This window comes from Sander vitreus, chromosome 16 (assembly GCF_031162955.1).
Source record: "Sander vitreus isolate 19-12246 chromosome 16, sanVit1, whole genome shotgun sequence".
In the NCBI taxonomy this organism is placed as follows: domain Eukaryota; kingdom Metazoa; phylum Chordata; class Actinopteri; order Perciformes; family Percidae; genus Sander; species Sander vitreus.
The window spans coordinates 1,363,830-1,374,958 of record NC_135870.1 but is presented as its reverse complement, the minus strand read 5'-3'; the positions used below and the strand labels follow the sequence as shown (position 1 = coordinate 1,374,958).

Sequence of the window (11,129 nt, the reverse complement as noted above, 5' to 3'; positions counted from 1 at the left end):
AGTAGCGGAGACAGCGTGGGTGCGTGGGTGCAGCCGCCCCAGGGCCCCGTGCCAATTAGGGGCCCCTCAAACGTCCCTGATCTTGCGTCACTTGCCGAGAACGGGGCCCTCGCCAAGTGACATGTGACAGAAGCTAATGACTGCATATGATCTCACGTTGTGATGATCCAGCTCTTCTTATCAAACATATATATAATAGTGCCATGTCAGTTATATAGTGATCACTGATTGAGCTCACTTGGCCTGTTCAGCACCATCGCTGTCCATCAGCTGTCGCTGTCCATCAGCTGTCGCTGTCCGTGGTGCTGAAACAGTTTGACTTGACTGGCAAACTGTTTTCGTCAATACAAAAAATGTTGCCTTTTCTTGTGTTTTATTTGACATATAGGCTTACTTGGCTCACATAACACACATAACGTGCATTCATCAGATATTTTACCGTTTTTTTTAACAGTTACAATTTTCAGATGACTTGGTAGCAATGGGCCCCATGATGAAGCTCCGCCCCCACTGTACTGAGAGTCTAGCTCCGCCCCCACTGTACTGAGTGTCTACCTCCGCCCCCACTGTACTGAGAGTCTAGCTCCGCCCCCACTGTACGGAGAGTCTAGCTCCGCCCCCACTGTACTGAGAGTCTAGCTCCGCCCCCACTGTACTGAGAGTCTAGCTCCGCCCCCACTGTACTGAGAGTCTAGCTCCGCCCCCACTGTACGGAGAGTCTAGCTCCACCCACACTGTACTGAGTGTCTACCTCCGCCCCCACTGTACTGAGTGTCTACCTCCGCCCCCACTGTATGGATAGTCTAGCTCCGCCCCCACTGTACTGAGCGTCTAGCTCCGCCCCTACGCTAGCATCAACCTGAGTCACGTTAATTAGCTCGTAGGTGGTAGCTCAAGCTTGACGTGCTTCGGTGATATTTTAACTCGGCTTTACACAACGTGCATGTGGCTTTGACTTGTCTACGAGCCGTCTGGGAGTTTTGGAAAATAAAAAGCTCCATTCAGAGTTATTGCTGCTGTGTTTCTCCATCATGCCTGCAGCCTGCAGCAGCAGGATGTGTTACGAGGAAGTGGCAGCTTGATGATAAGTAACAGTGCTGCAAAGGGTCAAAATAGTAGCTGTTAGGCCCCACGCCAAGCCCAGTGAAGTGTAAAATAAACTGACATAAAATTAAGACAATCTTAAATGTCAGGAGAGAGACGCGGCTGGCACCCCTTGACTAAATAATACAACTTTTAAAAAACGGATAAGAAAGTCAAACTGTCACAGGGGCGACAGCAGAGAAATATCCTCTCTCACTGATCTGGTGTTTTTGGGAGGGTTGATCTGAGGACATTAGATGGTTAGATTATAGTAGGAAGAGGGAGGGAAGGTGAAGCTCCCCGGCTGTGTTTTGGTTGATTCTCGGGAGGGATCTCCCGATCTTCTCAGTAAAGTCAATGAGAAAATGACGTAGCATTAAGAGCGACTACGGCGGAGGACGGGTCAAACACAGGACTTTCACCCAGGAGAGCGGGGATCATGTCCCACATTCAAAGTTTCCTAAAGTCGCTTTCTTGTTTTCCGTCCCGTTCTTCCCGCGTGTCACGGATCCCTAAGCCCACCCACGACCTTTTCCTTAACTTAAAGCGTAACTCTCGCCAAAATGCAACCTAGTTGTTTGGAGGACTTGTTTGCACTTTTGGAGCTTGACCTAGGGACTGCTTCCATATATTCCAACAGTATGTTCCTATATATATATATATATATATATATATATATATATATATATATATATATATATATATATATATATACACACACACTACTAAACGGGAAACTCTCGCCAAAATGCAACCTAGGGTCTTTCTGTGAATGTACCCGAGTCAAACTTTCGTTTAAAAACATATTTAGGACGGAAACGCCACTTTTAAGATGGACCGTATTCTGGTTTTTGGGTCAAATGGCCTTTTGAATGGGAGAGCTAGGGACGCTACGATGCTAGCCTCAAAATATCTATGTTTAAACCACTAAGAAGGCTCCACACAACATGAGACTTTGCTCCAAGTATCACCAGGGACTCTACACCTTAACCACAGCACTGACAACATTGGTTGGTACCCAGAGTTTACTAAAAAGAGGTTTTGAGCAACTCACGTTAGCTGTTGTTGTTTACGCTATCCGCCATTCTCCCAGTCCAACATAGGAGATCTCTGAATGTGAATGAACGGACTCCACAGGAGGAAATGTCATTCTTATATGAGGCTCCTTTTCCAACTACAAGGTCAATATTATGTTTCACTAACGAGAAAACAAGAAATAACCCGTGCATTTATATGGAACTAAGCTTTAGGAGCTCTCCATCTTTACTCTCCTGTTACGTTGCATTTGGAAATCGATTGTTTTTGACTGATAAAATGGCTGCAGCCAGAAACAACAACAGCTACGGTGAGTTGCTCAAAACCTTTCTTTTTAGTAAACTCTCATATAAGAATGACATTTCCTCCTGTGGAGTCCGTTCATTCACATTCAGAGATCTCCTATGTTGGACTGGGAGAATGGCGGATAGCGTAAACAACAACAGCTAACGTGAGTTGCTCAAAACCTCTTTTTAGTGAACTCTGGGTACCAACCAATGTTGTCAGTGCTGTGGTTAAGGTGTAGAGCCCCTGGTGATACTTGGAGCAAAGTCTCATGTTGTGTGGAGCCTTCTTAGTGGTTTAAACATAGATATTTTGAGGCTAGCATCGTAGCGCCCCTAGCTCTCCCATTCAAAAGGCCATTTGACCCAAAAACCAGAATACGGTCCATCTTAAAAGTGGCGTTTCCGTCCTAAATATGTTTTTAAACGAAAGTTTGACTCGGGTACATTCACACAAAGACCCTAGGTTGCATTTTGGCGAGAGTTAGGCTTTAAGGGGCCGTGTTCATTTAACGGAATTCTTCCGTGGGCCCATCACGGCATGTTTTGCGATTCCGTGAAAGATTTTACAACATACTTGTTCCTTGTGTCTGCTATTAAATGGTGTAGCTGTTTTCTCTGCAACCCAAACCCAACTCACACACCCAAAAATGCACAGTTTACTCTCAAACACAAGGAGTAACATGTTACAATGTACCCCGTAGTCTGGGTTAGCTGTACCAAACCCTGGGGGGAAATGTCAGAAAAAGCGGAATAAGCGAAAACAGCGACAAAAACGTTGGATAAAAAATAACAAAAACGTTTAAAAAATATGCCACGCATTAACCAATGATGAAAATAATCTTTAGTCTTTACACAGACTAAGACAATATCATGTTTGTTTTGCTACTGACAGACTCAGATTAATATTATACGTGTCTGACAACATTATGGAAAGGATTTCGACGTTTCTGTTTAAGAGTAAGAGCCTTTTTTAAACATAAAAACATCCACGAAATCACGTTCGCTAAACCCACCAGACTCCATGTAAATAAACAGCTATTTTAGCATCGCAAAACACACTTCATTCAAAGTGGACAGAAACAAAATAAAACTATGAAAAGCCATTTTGGGTAGTCTTTCCACTTTTCCAATCATCACAACTCTAGTTTTGGTTGATATAAACACACATTTTACTGATTTACATGTGAAAATATGCTGGCTCTTTGCACGCTAAAAGTACTGTTTTTTTAAATGGAGTCTGGTGGGTTTAGCGCTAGCGACTTCAGAGCTGTTTCTGGTTAAACAGAAAGGTCTTAAAGAGGTTTTAAAAAGGTCTATCTCTGGAGGGAGGGAGGTAGGGATCCTTTCCATAATGTTGTCAGACACTTAGAATAATAATCTGAGCCTGTCAGCGGCAAAAACTGAACTTTTAGTGGACGCTTACTGACGAGGCACATTTGCCCCATAAAGAATTTGGACCTCAGTATTGCTAAAAACCTGGATACGGGCCTGCCTGAGGATGTGTGTTTAATTGATGTGTGTGTGGCACATTAGTTCGCACGCACACACACACACACACACACACACGCTGAGAGTCTCTGGCAGTTAAAAGCTCTGAGTGATAAGAAGACTATCGGACACAGAAAGCACTCAGACTGCTGCCGGTCACATGATGGATGATGGATCCGTCCGTCTCTAGAGACTCAGAGACAGGCAGCTAATTCACTAATACAGCCGTGGAAGAAGTATTCACATCCTGTACTTCAGTTAAAGTACATACTACTACCACACTATAAAAAATGCTGAGTGGCAGTGAGAATGTGTTGGGGATTTTGGTTAATACATTTTTTTTGACGTTGGGACCGTGGGATATTGAGTGCTTTGACTGTTTTGTATATATAAATATATGACCATTTGATTTGGCCCTTGAACTGTGTGTTTGTGTTGATTTTTTGCTGGGTTTAACATTAAAGGGTCCTTCAATGTGTACAGGCTGTACATCTTAACATGTGCACGCTTGTGGTTTGATTTTATATCCTAACAAACACAAATAACTGACATAAAATTAAGACAATCTTAAATGTCAGGAGAGAGACGCGGCTGGCACCCCTTGACTAAATAATACAACTTTTAAAAAACGGATAAGAAAGTCAAACTGTCACAGGGGCGACAGCAGAGAAATATCCTCTCTCACTGATCTGGTGTTTTTGGGAGGGTTGATCTGAGGACATTAGATGGTTAGATTATAGTAGGAAGAGGGAGGGAAGGTGAAGCTCCCCGGCTGTGTTTGGTTGATTCTCGGGAGGGAGGGGTGTGACTGTAACCACAGCAATAACTGTTAAAAGGACCAGCTGGGCGTTGGCCCGGCTGGGTGTGCAGATAAACAGCCAGCGGGGAGACGGTAGGGGAGGGGAGGGAGGGAAGGAGAGGAATGGAGATGGAGGAGGAAGAAGAGAGAGGCAGATGAAAGAGAAGACACATGAGGAGGGGTTTCACAGGATATCCTCCTCCTGCAGTCGAGACGTTAGCATTAGAGAGGCTCTCATGTTGTTTATGGTGTATTTCCTGTTAGCAGGACTACAATGCCTATGCAACTATTGTATTAATAATAAGGTAAAAGAAGTGTCCCATAGCAGGGGTCTTCAATGTTTATTTGACTATCTTACCTATGGGCCAGTAAGCCAATGTTTAATGTTATGTTGGATTCATTTTAAGACATTTTACGTGCACGGGCTCAGGTAGGGTCAGGCTTGATTTTTTGGGCCCGATCTAAGCTCTACCCTGCGGTGACCTGAGGACCCCCTATGGGTCCCAGTTGGCCCCCCCTGGGCCCCCTGTTGAAGATCTCTGCTTTAAGACATTACATTGAATTATTATTCAATGTATTGAATTATTGAAACCGAATGTTGATTGTAACTGTTGTTTAAAGGTCCAGTGTGTAACGTGTTTAGTTGTTCATTCTCTAAATCTGTGTTGCCCGTTCACAAACGTCCTTTTTCATGAATATTTACCTCCACCATCAATTCCAAGTATTCCTTTTGGCTTGAAATGTAACATTTACGTTAGCATGAACTGAGGTAGACGCTCCATATTCATGCTCCATCTAGAAATACATTAGCTGGTAAGAGACATACAGGACATACTGCTCCACCTTAGTGTGTGTGTGTGTGTGTGTGTGTGTGTGTGTGTGTGTGTGTGTGTGTGTGTGTATAAGGGACATACAGGACATACTGCTCCACCTTAGTGTGTGTGTGTGTGTGTGTGTGTGTGTGTGTGTGTGTGTGTGTGTGTGTGTGTGTGTGTGTGTGTGTATAAGGGACAAACAGGACATACTGCTCCACCTTAGTGTGTGTGTGTGTGTGTGTGTAGTGTGTATAAGGGACAAACAGGACATACTGCTCCACCTTATGTGTGTGTGTGTGTGTGTGTGTGTGTGTGTGTGTGTGTGTGTGTGTGTGTGTGTGTGTGTGTGTGTGTATAAGGGACATACAGGACATACTGCTCCACCTTTCTGGTTTTCTCTGTCACATGATAAACTCTCAGCTGCTGCTAATGCTGCTAACGGGTATCGTAGCTTCCCGGCCCCGGCAGGTTTGAAGAAGGAAACATGGAGGACCAACACCCACACGTATTCAAAATCCAGATTTCAGGAACAGGAGTCTTCTTCTTCTTCTTCGCCCAGAAAAAGATAAAGGAGATTGAAAAGAGCAAGAGACCGGCTTTTTGAAGCGTGAAGGCTCCCGTAGCTGTAATACGTACTTTGAACTGCGTGGTGTGAGAGAGTTGATTGATGATATGTGATCTCAACGCTACACGGGAGACATTCCCACACATTGGTCCTATACAAATGTATTTTGGAAAAGATTTCGAACATTTTATCAACAAGAAAAACAAGTAAGAGTATACCAATAATGTATTTGATGTCGTGATATTTTTTGTACTTGATGATCCGGACAGTTTGAAGTATATATCGTGCAGCTCTCGAACATTTCACATCCACAAATTGAAATGGACCGGATCCCAAATCCTGTTCGATTGGTTTAATGTTGAATAGGGCTGGGAATCACATGTTACCTCACAATATGATACACAATACATGGCTCACGATACCGATAATATCACGATACAGCAACTCTGGGATAATCAATATATTGGATCAGAATCAGAAAGGGTTTTATTGCCAAGTATTTGTTTCAGTTATTTTGACATGTTGTTGGTGCACATCACACATTCTCTAGATGGAATATTAAATAATATAAGTATAGGTACAAACAATACAAGTATATTTACACAGTATGTATTAAGTTAAAAATAAAGAATAAATAAAGATATAAATAAAAAATAAAGAGCAAAGAGCATTACAGCAGAGAAAACAGTGGCATGAAGATGGAGAGTCAGGGTGGTTTCCGGGCCTTGTTAATAAGACTAGTGGGGGAGGGGGAAAAGCTGTTCATGTGACGAGAGGTTCTGGTCCTGATGGACCTCAGCCGCCTGCCAGAGGGGAGTGGCTCAAAGAGTTTGTGTCCGGGATGGGAGGGATCAGCCACAATCTTTCCAGCACGCTTCAGAGTCCTGGTGGCGTAAAGGTCCTGGAGCGGCGGCAGATTGCAGCCAATCACCTTCTCTGCAGACCGAATGACACGCTACGGTCTGCCCTTGTCCTTGGCTGTGGCAGCAGCGTACCAGATGGTGATGGAGGATGTGAGAACAGTCTGCCCTTGTCCTTGGCTGTGCTAGCAGCGTACCAGATGGTGATGGAGGATGTGAGAACAGTCTGCCCTTGTCCTTGGCTGTGCTAGCAGCGTACCAGATGGTGATGGAGGATGTGAGGATGGACTCGATGATGGCTGTGTAGAAGTGCACCATCATTGTCTTTGGCAGGTTGAATTTCTTCAGCTGCCGCAGGAAGTACATCCTCTGTTGATACTATATGACCTCCCGATAACGCTAACTCAGTAATATACAGTGGGTAACCGTAAAATATAGACCTTTACGACAGCAGGTGTGGTGAAAAACACTCCCGCTTTTGTCCAAAGGGGCCGCTACAATCAACACAAACTGAAAGTTACATATAGCCACTTTAAAGTGACAGCTACAGAGCAACTCTGGGTCCAGACTTTCTCCCGTCTAGCAGTGAAATTGTATTTTGCATTCAAACGAATAGGTCTCTCTAGCGCCTCGCTTTTTCAAATGTGTTGCAACTACGGTAGCCGTTATGTACCAAGAAGCTATGACAACATGTCTTCCAATTTTCGCTTTTCTGGCGACGAGGATTCCTTCTCCTGTGGCTCGGCATAAGTCTGATCCTCCATTATGAACTAAAGTGCAGTGACGAGCTCCTCTCACTGATCTCCTTCTCCGTTTCAGCTGGTTTCAGTCACGTGACACTGGCCTCTGAACGGAAACGCGTTGTGGATTAGCTAGACAGGTAGGCTAGTGCTCTATGTCCCTCTCAGCCATTATAGTTTTTCCTTGGACTTGCCCGTCCAATGTGAATACAAATAAGAAATTCTTCGCTTACAAAGATAAGTCAGATCATTGGCAGAGGTCATTTTACACCAATGAGGACATACTTATGAATGCAGACATTGATTTTAGCTTATAACACACTGAAAACACTACACAGTGTACCTTTAAACAGGGCTGGGGCGTCCTCAAACTGCTGTCTGCCATCCCGTTGAAAACCTCCTCCTCTTTGTTATTTTGGGGTACAATGGTTCTGGAGAAAGCTACAAGCACCAATACCAATTCCTCTCCTGTGTCCTCTGTCCGTCCCGCGAGGACGCTCTAACAACCTGAATCTGAGTCACTGTTGTTTTTACATTCAGGCTCCTTGTCCCCGCCAGTCCGGCCAGCCTTCACCCTGAGGGACGCGGTGTCTCTGTGTGTGTGAAATAGGATCTGTTGATTTGTTCTGAAAGCAACAAAAAAAAAAAAAGAAGGAAAGACAATCCATTAGCCTTTCTCAACAGTCCAGCTGTGATTTCAGTTACAGAAAATGATCGTTGTTTGCCAATTAAATGGAAAAAATGCTCAACTCATCACATCTTTGTCAAAGTATGAATAAACTGGGAAGCTGCTTAGGTATTACTGGACTAATCTAACATACATCTTGTCCGCCATGCCAGCTGCCATGTAGGCAACATCATAGATCTGGATTACATCGTTGGAGCGCCACGCTCGCCTGAGCTCCACTCCTTCAGGATCAAACAACTTCTTGTGATACAACATATCCTCTCTGTATTGCACGCAGGTGTAACCATCGATAGCCTACCCTTGCACCTGTCCATTACAAGCTATTTCAGTTTGCAAGAATATGGCCACCTCTTCCAATTTGTGTGGTTTCTCCTTCTGAACAGACTTATCACCATAGCCTACTGTGTTTATGCGCTAAAAGAGAAAGAATTTCCTTGTTATTAAAACAGATTCTGAAGTATAATCTCACGATTGGGCCTCATAGGATCATAGGCCTTAATGCATTTTGTAGAAGACTATAGATAAAGCTAGTAGTTTGGTTTATTCTCAAACGTCCGACTTGATTCTTGAAATATCAAGTTTTTTTCTCGACATGTTGACTTTATTCTCAAAATAAATAAAAAATATTCCTCCTTAATGTGGCCCTAATGCTCTGTCGTATAAAAGCGCGTGCAGTTGCAGCAGAGGTGTTATACTCCAATCCACAGAGACATGCACACAGCTCGTATTCAGAAACCATGACAAGGTGTATAAATAACACGCCACTTTTAAGGACAATTTAAGCGTCACGTTGCTCAGTTTTTCGGATCAGCAGCTTATAAAAACATAAGATCTGGGTTCTTTACATTGTTGGTAGTGACTATCAGCACACGGCAGCTTTTAGGCATATTTCTGTTGTTTGTTAGTGTTGCGTATTTTTCTGAGTTTTGAGGAAAGAGAGGCTGGTCCAATGGAGATTAACAAAAAGATTGAATAAGAAAATGACATGACAAAAACAAGTTTTAACGCTGCAGCGGACTGAAAAGATGCTTCTCCCTTGTGGATTCACATTTTACAGTCCCAAACGACCCTCTGCTTGTTTACTATATTCTCCTGGACATGTGGGCGGTTCCTTTTCCCCACGTGGATTAAAACCATTCCCATTGGTCCTTCAATGGCACGGTGGCATATTGGGCGCATCTCATTGGTTTTCTTCGTCGCCCAAATTGAGGTTACTCTCGGACGTAGATGAAAGGTTCAACGTGTGGATGTCCATTCCTTTGAAGCTTACAGAAACTGTGGCTTTCTGTAGCGTGGAACGCATTACCAGAGGAATTACAACATATTAGGAATGTCTTCAAATTTAAAAAAGGGTTCAAAATAAGTATAGACATTGAGTAGTATTATTTAGGATATTATTCACCTTATGGTGGCAATGTACTGTATATAAGTACTGACCCTTATGGGTATATGCATGCATGTATGCATGTATATATGCATGTATGTATATATGTAGGTAAGTGTATGCATGCATATGCAAACACACTGTATGTATGCATGTAGAAGGTTATCTGTGTAAGTGTATATATTCTTTAGTTTTTTTTCCTTCACAATTTGTGTATTACTCTTAAAAATGTGAGAAGGGGGGGCCTGATATAAGCTGAAGCTTCTGACCCTACCCTTTGGTTACAACCAATAAATTCATTCATTCATTCATTCATTCAATATCCCCGTTCTAATCTAGTCGGTACGACAGCAAGGGTTGGCTCCGCGACGGAGAGGCAAAAGGTTTCTTCCTGCCGTGGGACAAAAGCAGGGCTGCCCCCCTTGACAATTTGGAAAAAAGACCGACATGATCAAACTATCTTGAGAAACTTAGGAATCAGTATGAAAAAGATATTAATTGGGTCTAACAGTATTGATACAATCCCTCCGCCTTAACCCAGCTGCAGCATATATTGTGAATACATCAAAAGTACATAGACATCAAAGATCAGCATTGTTTTAACATTTTAAAAACTCTACACTAGCAGACGAAATGGACGAGGAGGAAACCGTCCCGCAATACAAGTCAGCGGAGAGCGGAGAGTTGTTTCCCCCGCCGATGGGGGCGGGACTTAACTGTGCTCTGTCTCTATTGTCACGTTAGCAAACAAGCTAACAAGCTATTTATCTGCCAAAAACGTCCATCGCTGAAAAACGTCCCCAACAAATGCAGTATTTCATCCCGTTTGAGAGTAATGTTTGTGAAAAACTACAGTGACCAGCTGTTTTAGGAAAATACTGAGCCTTTTGTTGCGTGGTTTCGTCTTTTAAAATGTCTGCTGAAAAAAACGTTGTGCAGCAGAAATGAAATTTCATTACTTTGCTTTTTCGATGAGTCATTCCCAAACTCATTCATAAAATGTCAGCCGGTGATAAGATGCTGTGTAATGGCTAATGCATTTACTGATTGATTCTCTTTCTCTCTCTCTCTTTGTTTCTGTTCCAGCTGGTTAAAACCAAACAGGAAGAAGGTTTCTCTCCAGCCATGCAGAAGGTAATCAATCAACTTCTTAGAGACTCTTAAACGGCTATTGTTTTTAACTCTGTGTTGTTCAGAATGAGAGGTAACGGCACCGTAGCGCGGCGTGGGCGCGGCGTGAGCGCGGCGTGGGCGCGGCGTGAGCGCGGCGTTTCTGTTGCGTTGCGGCTGCGTGGATTTTTCTATGTCTTTGCACACCAGAAACGTGTATGACGCGGCGCTGCTGCTGATAGCCTTGTCTGGACACTTCATGTTAAACATAAATA

General features: G+C 43.4%; 1 protein-coding gene across 1 annotated transcript in view; it reads left to right on the top strand.

Annotated features, from left to right (window-relative positions):
• The first annotated feature begins 10,823 nt into the window (after positions 1-10,823).
• Positions 10,824-11,129, top strand: part of dmtn (dematin actin binding protein) — a 25,382-nt gene continuing 25,076 nt past the window's right edge. The window contains exon 1 of the mRNA XM_078271743.1: positions 10,824-10,878. Within this exon, the coding sequence (XP_078127869.1) occupies positions 10,870-10,878 (9 nt within the window). The 5' untranslated portion in view covers positions 10,824-10,869. The remainder of the gene's footprint in view (positions 10,879-11,129) is intronic.